General features: G+C 40.0%; 1 protein-coding gene across 1 annotated transcript in view; it reads right to left on the bottom strand.

Moving 5' to 3' along the window:
* Positions 1-8,119: 8,119 nt before the first annotated feature.
* The window catches only part of LOC113820812 (prefoldin subunit 2), a 7,300-nt gene continuing 419 nt past the window's right edge, over positions 8,120-15,000 (bottom strand). Inside the window, exons 2-3 of the mRNA XM_070117075.1 lie at positions 11,007-11,130; positions 8,120-9,953 (exon numbers count right to left, since the gene is read on the bottom strand). Coding sequence (XP_069973176.1) covers positions 9,771-9,953; positions 11,007-11,130 — 307 coding nt within the window. The 3' untranslated portion in view covers positions 8,120-9,770. The remainder of the gene's footprint in view (positions 9,954-11,006; positions 11,131-15,000) is intronic.

Consider the following 15,000-nt stretch of genomic DNA (forward strand, 5'->3'; position numbering starts at 1 on the left):
AAGTGCTGTTTTTGTCCTTTCCTTACCCGGGGGAATTATCCCAGTTTTTTTTAACACAGCACATTATTACCCCAAATTCCCACCAGTATTACCAAATTATTTATGAATGATTCCCCTTTGGATGCTTAAAATTGGTGAGAGTGTTCTCCCTCCTGTCACCCCAAGAGGCAGACGTTTTTGGGGCCAAACCCTGCCAATCAATGCTCCCACTGCCCAATGCCCACTAGGGCTAACCAATTTGTGGTTCCCAAATTAAATTTTTTTTGGGGAGTTGTTCCCCGGGCAATTTTTCCCCAGTCTGAGGGGGAAAAACTCAGATTCAAATTTTGGCCTCTTTTTACGTAACAGGGGAAGGGGAAGAGTACGGGAAAAGGGAGGAAGAAGGGGAAAAAGGGGGAAGTGGGGGAAGAGGAAGGAAAAAGGAGGGGGAAGAAAAGGGGGAAGAAGAGAGAGGAGAGGGAGGGGAAGAAAAAAAAAGGGAAGAGGAGGGGGAGGGGGAAAATAAGAGGAGGAGGGAGGAGGAGGGAAAATGAGGGGGGAAAGGGGGGGGAGGAGGGGGGGAAAAATGGTTAAGGGTTTAAAAAGGAAAAATAAATGTGCTAGACATTTAAGGTTTTTATAGCACCTATAGGAAGGTATAATAAAAAGGGGTTATTACAAGGTCAACTATCTAGATAATGTTAAAAGGGTTTAAAGGATGGGAAAGGGGAAAATTGACGAGGGAATAGGTTTGGTGGTTTAGGTAAGGGAAATTTGGGGATAAAGGAAGGAATTTAGGGTCTGGGGAAGGAGACCCAGGTTGTAAAGGGGGAAAAAAAGTTGGGGGTTTCCCCTGAAGGGAAATGTCTGATAGGGGGTTTGGGGGAAGGAGAATAGGTGTAAAAAAGAGAGGAAAGTGCTGTATTAAAGCGGGGACGGGAAAAGAGGTTAAATTGAAAGGGGATTTACATAGAGGACATAGGGGGGTCTGGGGTGCTTGGATATTTTTTAAAGGGAGTGTGGCCAAACGTTTTGGGGGGGCCGTCCCCCAACTTTCCCCCATCACAAAAAGGTTTTTAAAGTGGGGGAATAATCCGTAGTTGGAATATGTGATGTGAATTGGCAAAAGGGAAAGAAAAAGATCTGTTTCAAAAGGGTTTCCAACATTTTGGGCAACAAAAAACGGGTTTTATGACGGGATATATAGAACAACCAGTTCGGATCTTAAAAGACAAGGGTCGAGGCATAGATTTTTTAAGGGGCCCAAAAAGACATGGAGTCAGAAAAAGAGTGAAAGAGGAAGGGGGGAGTGAGTATATGCGTCTTAAGAAAATTTAAGGAGGAAAAGCTGTGGGAAAGGAAATGTTTCCCGGGAGGTGGGGGTTTGAAATGCTATTTGGGAATATTACGGGAAATCCAGCTCAATTTTTTGGAACCGTCATGAAACATGAATCCCTGGAGGAATTTGGAAAATCCAAGGAAATGAGGAGAAGGATATAGAGATATTTTGTTTTGGGTGGGTCAAAAGAGAAACAAAAGGGGGATAAGCCATGAAAATTTTGGAAACAGAAATTTGGGAGGGGTTTTGGGGGGTGAGGGAAGGGGGAAGGGGAGAGGGGGGTTCCATGAAAGGGGAGGGAGTTGGTGGGTGGGGAAGAGGTAAAGGCGGGAAGGGATTGGGGAAAGTTGGTTTGATAAAAGTTGGGAAAATTGAGATAGTTTGGAGAGAGAAAGGGCTCGACGTCGAGAGAGGGATGGCATGCCAGACTAGAAACAGGTTTTTAACCCGGAGAGGAGCAAAAAACGGTTTAGGGGGAGCCCCTGGGGTGGATTGTATCAAGGTGAGCAAGAAGGGAGGTTGAGGCAGAGGAGTAGATATGGCATCCATAAAAAGGAGTGGAGAGGATTAAGGTAAAATAAAAAATGGAGGAGAGTTTTGCGATCTGAGCCCCAGGAGAGGGGGAAAGAGTTTGTAAGATTCGGGGGCGGCGTTGAGCTTTTTCTTTAATGCCAATGGCCTCCCGGGACAATTTTGGAGAAATATAACCCCCAAAATTTCCAGGAAAAAAAAGTTTGGAATGGAGCGTTATATAAGAAGAGTGGAGGTTTGGGACTTTTACGTGAGCGAGAGAAAAGGATGGGGAAAGATTTAGAGGTAAAGAAGCGAAAGCCATGGTTAGTGGCCCAAGAAGTTACTGATGTTATTGCAGACTGAAGGAATTGACAGAGATCTGGTATGGATGTGCCAGATGCATAGATGGTTAAGTCATCATATAGTGATGCCCGGGCTTCTGGTGGTAGGACTGAGACAATGTCATTTACAGCAAGAAGGAATAAAGTGGTACTAAGTACACTTCCTTGTGGGACGCCTTCGAATTGAGGAAAGGATGATGACGTGGAAGAGGCAATCTTGACCTGGAAAGTACGTTTAGAAAGGAAAGATTTTATGAAGACACCCATGTTTCCACGTAAACCTAGGGAGGACAATTGTTGGAGGATGTGATACCGCCATGTGGTATCATATGTTTTTTTTCTAGATCAAAGAATATGGCTAATGCGGATTCAAGGCGTGCAAATGCAGATGTAACATATGTCTCGAAATGGGCAAGTGGGTCTGCTGTACTTCGGGCACGTCGGAAACCTAATTGGGAAGGGGAAAGGAGATTATGAGATTCAAGATACCACATTAAGCGGAAGTTAACCATTCGTTCTAATAGTTTGCACAAGCAGCTAGTTAGAGCTATGGGGCGGTATTCTTGGGGTAGGGTACCTGATTTATTGGGTTTCAAGAAAGGTAGGATAAGAACTTCTCGCCAATGAGAAGGAAAATTTCTTGATGTCCATATGTGGTTGAAAATAGTTAAAAGGAAGGATAGAGACGATGGGAGGTGTCGGAGCATACGATAGTGAATACCATCAGGGCCTTCATGAGTGTTGCGGCACGACTGTAATGCAGCGCTGAGTTCAGAAGAAGAAAAAGGAGCATTATAGGACTCATCAGAGGATAGAGTGAAGGTGATAGAGGTGCGTTCCTTAATGGCTTTAATGGAAGAAAAGTGTTGTGAAAGGTGAGAGCCACTACTGACCTGGCTGAAATAGTTGCCCAGTTCATTAACTACTTCAATAGGCTCAGAAATTAGAGTATCTCGAATATGTAGGACGGGTGCAGGATGGGGGGGATGTTTGCCTGAGAATTTATGGATCCGTCGCCAAGTAGCTGAAATAGATGTAGAAGATGTAATTGAGGAGACATAATTTTGCCAGCTATTTGTTTTGCTGTTTTTAACTGTACGGCGAAGATGGGCAGATGCTCTTTTAAAGAAAATAAGGGCTGATAGCTGGTGAGGGGTGCCTCGTTTGTAGCGATAGCTGTTCCAGGCTGCTCGTTTTAAGCGAAGCGCTTTGGTGCAATCAGAATTCCACCATGGAACATGTTTAGAGGTATAAGGTCTTAAAGTTCGAGGAATGGCTGTATAGGCAGCTCATAGGATCGTGGTTGTAAAACAATGTAGCATGTCTGAAATGGACGGTGAGGCGGGTGGAGGGATAGGTATAGTTGAGAGTGAAGTGGAAGTATGCCAGTCACCTCTATCAAAGCACCAGCGTGGTGGATTAGGAAATGGTACATATGAAGTAGGAGAAAGGAGTACTGGGAAGTGGTCACTATAGGGGAAGTGGTCTAGAACTGACCAATGGAAATCTAAATGTAGAATAGGAGAGCATAGAGAGAGGTCAAGGCATGAAAAGGATTGCGTGCGCATGTCAAAGTGTGTGGGGCGATCTGAATTAAGAATTATTAGGTTATTTGTGAAGAGGAAGTGTTTTAGAGATCGGCCTCGAGAGATGGTGGTAGAGTCACCCCACAGAATGTGGCGGCAGTTGAAATCACCAACTACGAGGAAAGGTGGTTGGAGTTGGGAAATTAGAGTTTCAAAGGCAGTAAAGTCAATGGGATGGGATGGGGAGAAGTAGACTGAAATTACTGTGATCCAGCGGCGAAGAAAGATGCGAATAGCTGTGCACGGGACAGTAGAGTGTATGGGAGGTATGACATAAGGTGTTTTATGATGGATAAGTATAGACGAGACATAAAGGGAGTGTGGGGAAGAGATAAAAGGGTAATTGGGAATTGGAATAGGAGGATGTGTGAGGAAAGTCTTGGAGGCAGATAATAGATGGATTATAAAAAGCAAGGATATGACGTAGGTCTGGTCTGTGAGAACGGAAACCGCGAATATTCCAATGTAGGAGAGCTATATCTTAGTTATTTTATGAGTCAAAGCGTCGGTATGTGTTGGGGAATCTCGGGGGGGGGGCTAGGGGGTGTAAAGGAGGGGTATCAGGAGGTAGGGAATCTGTGGAAGGGCATTGTTGTGACATGAGTGATTCCCGTGTATCCGGGAGGGAGTGGAAAGGATAGAGGGGATGGATGGAGGGAGAATATGCGTATAGTTGGGGTTGAAGGGGGTGGGTTGTGTTGGGAGGGAGTAGATGTGTGGGGAGTATTAGTGTTAAGAGGATGAATATCGCAACGATGGATAGTTTGAGTTGAAGGGGATGTGTTGTCTTGGGAGGGATTAGGAGGAAGGGGTGTAGGGGTGCTATGAGTAAGAGGGGGATGGATATCAGGAGGATGGTTAAAATGATTAAAAGCGAAATAAATGTACTAGACATCTAAGGTCATATAGCACTATAGGAAGGTATAGTGAAGGGTGATGTCAGGTGATAGTTACTATGCGTCAACTATCTAGAGTAATGATGGAAAGTTGAAGATGGGTAAGGGGGTTGATGAGGGAAAGGGTTATGGTGGTTTAAGTAAGGGAGTTAGATCAAGTGAAGGATATTTATGTGTGCAGAAGGAGAACAGGTTGTTATAAGAAGCAAGGATGTGACATAGGCCTGGTCTGTGAGAACGGGAACCGCGAATATTCCAATGTAGGAGAGCTATATCTTAGTTATTTTATGTGTTAAAGCGCCAGTACGTGTTGGGGAATTTGGGGGGGAAGGAGCTAGCGGGTGTTGTGACATGAGTGATTCCCGTGTGTATCCGGGAGGGAGTGGAAAGGGTAGAAGGGATGGAGGAAGGGAGAATGTGCGTATAGTTGGGGTTGAAGGGGGTGGGTTGTGTTGGGAGGGAGTAGGCGGAAGTGGTGTGGGGCAGTATTAGTGGTAGGAGGGTGGATATCGGAAGGATGGATAGTTTGAGTTGAAGGGCATGTGTTGTCTTGGGAGGGATTAGCAGGAAGGGGTGTAGGGGTGTTGTGAATAAGAGGGGGATGGATATCAGGAGGATGGGTATTGGGAGGATGGATATCGGAGGTGGACGGAATTGAGGGGGTTAGATTGTGTTGAGAGGGAGTAGGAGGAAGGGGTGTAGGGGGAGTATTAGTAGGAGGGGTATGAATATCGGCAACCACTTCAAGTGTGGAAGGAGCATGAGTTATGGGATCTTGTGTCTCAAGCATATAACTTTGAATGTCATCCATTGTTTCTGCAGTGGAGTTGGTTGGAGAGTTTTGTGAGAAGGTTATTGTTTCTGCAATGGAGTTGGTTGGAGAGTTTTGTGGGATAAAGATTTTCTTATGAGGGGGGAAGAGGAGACTGGTGTCTCAGGATTAAAGGTAAAGGTAGGTGGAGGTGATTGTGGTGTAGGGGAAGAAGGGTTAGAACGTTTAGTCTGTCTACTGCGGGTAGTGCGGGGAGGGAGAGGGGTTGGTGTTGGGGCTGTAGTTGAGATTGGAGCTGTGGTTGAGATTGGGGTGTCTGGGTTTAGAGTGGCAAAGGAATTGGTCTGAGGGATGTAGAATGTAGAAGTGGAAATGGGGACATTTTGGGGTGGAGGGGGAAGGGCTGAGCGAACGATGTTGCTAGAATATGGAGTATGAGAGAAACCTTGTCGACGTGCTTCCTGTCTGGCTTCACGTAAAGTGAGACCATTTTTGTATCTGAGAGTTGCTACCTCAGATTCAAACTTGTAAGTGGGACAGCCTCTATAAAATACATTATGGGGGCCGCCGCAGTTAGCACATGTACGTGTTTGTGCTGAGCAGTTTGATTATGACCAGGTTGGGCACATATGGGGCATCGGTCTGTGGAACGGCAATGTTTGGCAGGATGTCCAAAGCGCCAACAGTTTTGACATTGACGGGGAGGAGGTTGGTATGGTCGAACAGGGAGGGATTGTCCACCAATGTAGATATGTAAGGGATGGTCATGTGTACGGAAGGTAATTTTGGCAATGTTGGTCGGATTCTTTCGGTGACCTTTAGGAGGAATGGTGTAGCAATGTACTGATTTCACATCTTGGTCTTTGAGGCATCCTAATAAGTCTTCTCCAGTCTGACCAGTCTTTGGTATCAACTGGGCAGTTTGCTGGGGGGAGAGAGACAGTTCCGGTACAGGTATTAAGGGTTGGATGAGGTTCTGCAGGAATGGGATTGCCAGAATGATCAGTTAACTTTAATAGTGCTATAGATTCAGTTTCTGATCTGACTGTTACAAGACGGGAGCGATCGCGTCTGGTATACTTGTTTTTGGAGGCATTGTTGAAAGAGGAGTGTGTTGCCTGAGTAAGGAGCTGTAGAAGAGATCACAAAAAATCGGTCGCATTTAGCTGGGCTAAACAGAGTATTTAAGATATCTGTAGGGTTGGTGGTGGCGGATGGTCGGGGACATGTGGAAGAGGGAGTATTACTGAATGATGGAGAATAAGGCTGCAAGGTAGTAATAAGGGAGGATTGGTTGTTTGATGAAGGTTGCGGGGGTAGAGTTGATTTATTTGAGGAAGTTGGGTGGGTAGGAATGTCTTCTGGAGATTCTCTGCTTGGGTGGCTAATGCACTAGTAGGCATTGAGTAGGAGGTAGTTGTTTCAGTGTTCGGAGCCGTGGTCAAAGGAGTGCCTGGATTGGGGCTATTTGATAAAGGGGCTAGCCTCATTGCCTCTAATAAAGGGATTACATTTTCATTACTGGTCATGGGTAACCTGGATTATATAAAAGCCATTACCTGGTCCACCTCCATCGCTAGTGAAAGGTAAGGGCTAGATTAGTCGGGAGTACCGTGCCCATAGTTCCCGCAGGCCGTTCAGGACTGGCACAAGGTCAGTCTTTCATCCTCTCAGCACAGCTCTCACACCTTAGGAAGTAGATAGTAGAAGGGGATGGAGACGGGATGGAAACAAAAGCTGGAGGGGGAAAAGACCATGCAAAATTAGTTAAGTCGAGGGCGGAGGCCCTAGGCAGAGGGGATCCCTGCATTGGGTCTCAGTCTCCGTCTCCTAAGCCCCCCCACGACAACAACCGGCAGGGGATTGGGGGGGCGCTACCTCAGATTCGAACTTCTAAGTGGGACAGCCTCTATAAAATGCATTATGGGGGCCACCGCAGTTAGCACATGTATGTGTTTGTGCATAAGTTTGATCGGTTATGACCGGGTTGGGCACATATGGGGCATCGGTCTGTGGAACAGTAGTGTTTGGCAGGATGTCCAAAGCGCCAAGAGTTTTGACATTGGCGAGGGCTGAGGCCTAAGGCAAAGGAAATCCCAGCATTGGGGCTCGGTCTTTGTATCCTGAGCCCCCCCCTCCCATGACAACAACGAGCAAGGGATTGGGGGGGTAGACAAAAAGGAAGAAAATGGGAGGAAGGAGGAAAAGGAAGAGTTAAGATGAAGAGGTTGGAGGAAGAAGGGGAAGATGAAGAGGAGGAGGGAAGAAGAGGAAGGAGGAAGCAGAAGAAAAGGAACAGAAAGAGAATGAGGAGGAAGAAGAGAAAGAAGAGAATGAAGAGGAGGAGGAAGAAGGAAAATAAAATAAAAGACAAAAATTATGAAGGAGAAAATAAGAAAATACAAAGAAGAAAAAGTAAATACGAAGATAAAGAACAAAACGAAAATACAAAGAAAGAAAGGAAAAAGAAAATATGTAAAAGACGATGACGGAGGAGGAGGAAGAGGGAAACAAAGACAACAAAGCCAATGAGCATCAAGGTCAAATAGAAAAGAAACAAAAGACAGATTAAGGATTAAAAAGAGGACAAGGATGAAACAGATAAGAAAATATTCTATTTCAGTAATTATTGACTAGATATTTAAACATCACCAAATCTAGTCTTTCAACACCAGGAAAAAGAAACTACAAGCTGTATGATGTTAAGCTTTAAATGTAAAAGCATTTTGTGTTATTGTTCAAGTTCTGTGAGTATCATATTCTTGTTTTCTTTCTGAAACATCTCAAATATCATACAATTTGCAACCAATTATTTACAAATTAGGTTTTATTAATTACATACATTCACAGCAGTGTTATTTTCAATTCTTTTAACATAATCAACACACTTTTTTCAAGTTACAACTGATTAATAGTTGGGTTTACCACACAAAGGATCCAACATTTGAAAAACAAGTTCATCTTTGGATTGACATCAATACCTCTGTGATTCTTATATTAGTGAAAATCTTCCCTTATTTTTATCCACTAGCAAGTAAATTTGTGTTTCAACCCCTGAACAAACAGAACAAAATTACTAAATCCTTGTAGTTAAATGTAGAATTCCCAGCCTGTGCAAAAAAAAAAAAAAAAAAAAAAAAAAAAAAAAAAAAAAAAAAAAAAAAAAAAAAAAAAAAAAAATGCAATATTAAAGTACATTAAGTAGAAGCTATTTATTGGGTTTGCCCTTTTAGGCACTGTTACTGTCTATAATCGGTTAATATTTGATAGGCATTAAGAACCACGAGGTACTGATGCCATACTCACATCTAACATGGAATTCTTTCCCAACTCCAACTGTGGGCCTCTCTCCTCTCACTGGAGATACAAAAGAGGACTAACATAAGTCTTACAGTGATAAAACAAATTCTCATACCACAGCAGATACAGTTCTGATGTGATATGAATTGTAAAGCTTTTAAAGTTATGCAATCATCATCTCCAAAATGGAACGAGTTCTTCCAGGGTTCATAAATCTCTCGAACAGCTAAATTCACAATCTAATTTTATTCATCGTCTATTCCAACTGATACATCAAGACACTAATGATTACATGAATACTGTCAAAACTGAATCATGCTTGGCAAGGATATGTACTGAAAATATGCTAGATATGTTCAAAAATAACCTAGCCTGAAGGAACATCAGGTAACACAATAAAACAAATGTAGCAACAAAAAAGTAAAAGTTCCTCTTGGCAAAACCAATACAATTTGAATAGGTTCTAATAAACATCTGCACAATCTGAAGCTTGAATCTGCACATTATAATTTACACAGGATAGGTGCGCATAACAGGGACTTCCGAATCAAGCAATGGTATTTTCAATAAAAGCCTAAGTGAGGACACTTCATAGTTCTTGGCAGTGGTGGTGACATTGCCTATCCAGTAGCCTTGAAGAAAACTAGACAAATAAACCATCATCTTCTCTTGTGCACCAGGGAGCAGTAAATGGCAGTCAAAACTCAAATGAAAATTCTCCAGATAATTAGTTATCCTTCACTATTATGGATCACAAGGAACATCCTGCATGGATACTTCCAGCAGCAGGCTTCTTTAGCAGTAACAAAAAGGAACAACTCAAGACAAACCAGTTTCTTTTCCAATATTTGGTCAAATGAAATAGAGAGGATGTCCTTTTGAGTTCCATGGTGCTAAAGCACTGCTTGCCTTACTTAATTACAAACTGGGGGTCTCAAATGACTCATTTTAAAAAAAGTCTGACATCCAACAAGACATATATGATTAGCCATCAGCAGACACAACCCCATTGTTGTCGAGCCATAGCGTCCCTGAGAGACTTGACTAGGACTTGTTTGAAACCAGAACACCCTGTGTGCTGGGAGCGTTATTTGACTGTGTTGAAGTGTCCTCCTTTGGTGTGTCGTCCTGGCCCCTGATCCGAATTCCGTGCTTCTCCCTGTACTCGTTGACCTCTTTCCCCTTTGCGACGAGCTTGTCATTCAGAGACTCTATGACCTTGGTTAACTGCAGTGAAATGAAAAAGAAGGTAAAGGGACCTGTTTACTATGATTTGGATTACGAAAGCATCTATGTTTCATTACTGGAAGGCAGAAGAAAATGAGTATAATCAAAACATAGCTTAAGAAAAGGGTTGGGGTTCCAAGGCATTTGGTTAGTCAAAATACGCCATGTTCACCTCTCCCAGCTTGGAACAATATCAAGAAATTCATGGCATTGATATAAAAATTGACAATCTTCCTATATGCTCATATATACACATACATATACATATATACATATTCATAAAAACTATATATATATATATATATATATATATATATATATATATATATATATATATATACATACATACATACATACATATACATATAAACACATACATTTATATGCATATACACATATACATATAAACACATATACATATACATTTATATGTATTCACACATACATAATCATATATACATATACAGACATATAGATATGTACTGCAATACTGCCTATCTCTGTACCTACATACATCGATACAAACATATATATGTAAAAAGCTATATATAGAAAATAAATAAAATGTCACCACTATTTAAAATGTCACTATTAGGCAGAAACTCACTGACACTCAAATTGCACTTAATGTGTTAGAGTGAGAAATAAATGTCTGCTTCTGAAGTTGTCAAAATTCAATAAATAATATTCAGTCAGTTTATGGTACTATGTTTCCCTTTTCCTAACTTATATGAAATAGTTTCATGTAATGCCATTTAAAACATGCATTGACATAAATGCTGCAATACCAACTTGCACTCTCTTACTGCAATGCTATAGTCTGTTCCACAAGCACTGGTGCAAAAAAAAAAAAAAAAAAAAAAAAAAAAAAAAAAAAAAGTTGGCTTAGCACATACATTGGTTAGACTGGATTCACATTTGTTTTTAAAGGACATTTTTAAAGAATATAAACTATAAACACCAGTCAACATTTTTTTTGTCTTTACAGAATACCAATTTTTGGAGGATTTCGTGTCAGAGTGTGGAATTAACTGTAACAAAAGAGTAACTAACCTGGTCCCTATTGTTTGTGAGAGCTGGTAGAATTTCTGCGACGGTTCTTTCTACTAAGACTCCTCCAACCATACGGAAACACTTTCGATCTGGGCAGACCTCGGTAAGAGTTTCTATAACAACCCTGCAGGAAAAAAACATGAAATTATTAACTCATTTTTATGCATCAGATTTTTCTTTGTACAAAGCCTCCTAAAATTGTTACTTCAAATAAATATCTAAAGGTACTTATGTAAGAAAAACAGAGAAGAAACAGTGAAGTTTCATCTTTACAGTTGTTTACTATGTGAAAAATATACACATCACCTCACTAATTTATAAGGGCCTTGTTGCCACAATTTTTCCCAACAGTAATAAGAAAAGTTCATTTCCAATTCTATTGCAAGAAAAAATATGTAAAAATATCAAATGTAAAGGGTAAAAAAAAAAATAAAAAATAAAAATAATAATAATAACTTCAGTCAATATAAAGTAAAATAGAATATCCCAAAAATCAAGGAAAAGTTGCAAATGGAGAGATAGCTAGTACTAGTCATTGACTACTACATGTGGAGCCATTGATGTATAAAGAAAAATAATAAACTAATAATAAACTCACAGTGGGCATGGCATGTGGGTACATACCCTCCCTAGTGGCTAGGGTTAATACTGCACTTCTTTTTAGACCAAGTAAACAGGACAACTCAAACTGGGAGTAGCATCCCCCCCCCCAAAAAAAAAATCTCTATGTACTTCAATTTGAAAAATGCTAACTCTAGCAGCCATCTACAATAGAAGCTCCCCTCCCCCCAAAAAAAAAGTTGTATGAATCTTCAATAAATGCTTGAAAACATGACTTGGCTATCTTTTTTCTCTCTAGTTTAAGAAAGCAAAAATAAAGGTAAAAACATATAAAAGGGCCACAATGACTTGGAGAAAATAAAAAATCATCTGTGTTGTGGGCAATAAAAAATTACATTGACACCATGACAAAATGGCAAATCACTGTCACTCTCTTTGAAATCCATTGTACATTTGATATACTTCTGTATCTTAATCTATATAGAACTATACCAAAACTATATGCATTTTAAGCAGGGGTTTGTTTGGTCAAGAATTCTTGCTCTGAGGCTAAGAACTACACCAATCGCTGCATAAAAGAACTAGAGTTTGAGCAGTGTTGCACAGTGTGTTCGCACAAACGGCTCTATCAAATGTCAAACCTGAAAAATTCTACACTTAAACTCGTCTTCCACAATAAACATTTTAAATAAATTTTTCTACCCTAACCTCTTTACAAGGCATATTTTCTCCAATATGCATATACAGCGCCTCTAAAATTGTGACACACACACTTCCCACCAGCAACCCTTACACTCTGATGTGGTATCAAAATAAATTAACATTACTGAATTTAAATATAGGCCTACCTATTTCCATACATATGCTTTTATGAATCTGAAAATAATAGTCAATGAACATAGTATCAACAGAAGGATCTTAAAGGAAATTTTGATAAAAGACCTGTCTTCAAGAACTGTTGGCTGGATTATTCTCTTTGTAATAACACAAACTGTAACACTAATAACATAAATGCAGATGCTGATGATGCTAATAATAATAATGATAATGATAATAATAATAACTATTATCAATATCAATGTCAATTTCAACATCAATATCATTTAAGCTGTCATTATTTCTATTATTCTCAATTTACAGAGAGGAGGAGTATAAAAGATACATATATGATGATTTATGATTTATAAGAAAATAAAACTTGTTCCCATAATCTCCATTATCTCATTGCATTTTCTGCTACTTTCAATCAGTTTAGATATGTTCTGGAAATTACAGAAATAGAAACTATAAAAAATTTTCTGATGAAATATTTAGTGGAGTTCTTGGCCAATGCCCACATTCGAATGCTTGTAACCAGTATGACACTGTTGCCATGGTGACATTACACGACTTAACAAGTGAAAGTCAAGCCATCTACAGGGGTCGCTTGAGAAAGCAAGAAAAATTCTTAAGATTTTACGCAAGAAAATTCCCAGCTCAAAAAGCCCTATATTTTACCAAATGTTCAGAAATACTTGTTACATCCATACTCATATATGGCTAGCCATCTACTGGTAAATTTAACAGTTCTGTTGTCACAGTACTTATTGCTAGTTCCATAAGTTTGTTTGGTACTCCTTATGTTTTAAAATAATTTCCCAGTATAATAGTGGAAATTGGTACAATCTCTGGGATAATACTAAATTCTGTGAAAATACAAAAACAATGTTCCAGCTCCAGAACTTTCTAACTTCCCAGCCTCTCTCACTTCAACCATGCAGTAAACCCAATTTGTATCTTTAAATTAAATATACTGACAATGGTGATCAGGAGTCCTCAGCTAGGGAAATATGATGAAGGGGCAAAAGTCCAATACTACTAGAAAGAAGTTATCACTGATAAAGAATTTTGAAAAAAAAAAAAAAAAAAAAAAAAAAAAAAAAAAAAAAAAAGGTGAAACACAAGGGCTGATGTGATCAAAAAGGTTTGCTTACCTTTGACATTTTAGTAATGGAAAATATTCTCTACATTCATTCTAACTGAATTAGCCATATGGGAAGTTTACTGAAAATAAATAAAATCACTCGTACTTATAAAAGGTAGGTCACATTTCTACTGCATCCATTTCCCTTATAGTTAAAACATTGCAAGTCTCTATTACTCCAGCAACTCCTAGGGATCCACAAACATTGCCCTAAGAACCAAAAATCCTCTTAATCTGGGCCAATACCCCTAGCCTATAGCTGTATTTCCCTAACAGAGGGACACATACCATGAACACTCTCTGCACAACATTTGCTTTGACCTATTTTCTTTACTTCTGGCATTATCATTGGCTTTAGCAGATTATTTCATTTATAAGTGTATAGTTTTTCCTTTTTTTATGATAGTGTCTTCATATTATCCTATAATAGCATTCCAAAGTATTACATGTTGTACAATTTTCTTCTTATCCCCTTGCAAAGGAAATACCATAGATGAAAAGTTTCGTAATTTCTGTTCTACCCATTACTCACAAAGTTTGCCTTATACCATAGGGCTTCTGTGAAACAAACTATATCAAGGAATTTATATTTCCAATTTGTGAAAAATGCATTATAGACAAATTGTTAGAATTTATTGATATACAAATTTTAACATAATTATAAATGAAAAACAAGCACACTGATTCACTCTTTGGCCAATGACATAACTTTAAAAAATCCCTCATCCTTAGTGGCTACAATGCCATGAGTATTTCCCATGAACATCCAGTGATGCACAGGGAGATCATATTGTAGGTAGGTATTGTGTGAAATGAAATATTTTCCTCTTTCCTGACAAACCATTACAATAAGGGAGTAACTACTAGTACAGCTGAGAGGCCACCGACGTGTCCTGTGCTTGCATGGTGATGCAAACAAGATGACAGCATCTTGACACGAGATGATACCACACTCAATTAGGTTAAGTTAGGTTAGGTTCAGTTAGGTTTGTACTTATTACCTGGAAATAACATTTATGTGCTAATATGCATATATACCACACACCTAACTGCGAATAATCAGATAAGGCTACCATATGCGTGACACCAGCCTTAAAATAAATTACAACTGAGACACCATCAACATATACTTTTCCTTGAAATTTAGACTTTTGTTTGTACGGTTTCCATAAATCGCACAAAAAAAATTTATGCAGACTGTAACTATTCTTCAGATCAGTAAATAAAGGCAACATTTTTGAAAGCTTGACAGTAGAACCTAATCCAAGAATTTTCTTCAGAAAGACGCCTAGGCTAAGCTCAACCTTCGTCAGGAAGCGACTTTCATCCCCAGACCTGCTCCCGGACTGCACTTTCAGCCGAGCCCTGAGCCCCTCCGCCCCGAAACCTTCCCAAATCCTAAATACGTGGCCATGAAGGAGGCGAAATGTACCAGCATGAGAAGGCGTGTCGAGCCCCGTCCCTCCCTCC

The sequence above is a fragment of the Penaeus vannamei genome, chromosome 39, assembly GCF_042767895.1.
Source record: "Penaeus vannamei isolate JL-2024 chromosome 39, ASM4276789v1, whole genome shotgun sequence".
Classification (NCBI taxonomy): domain Eukaryota; kingdom Metazoa; phylum Arthropoda; class Malacostraca; order Decapoda; family Penaeidae; genus Penaeus; species Penaeus vannamei.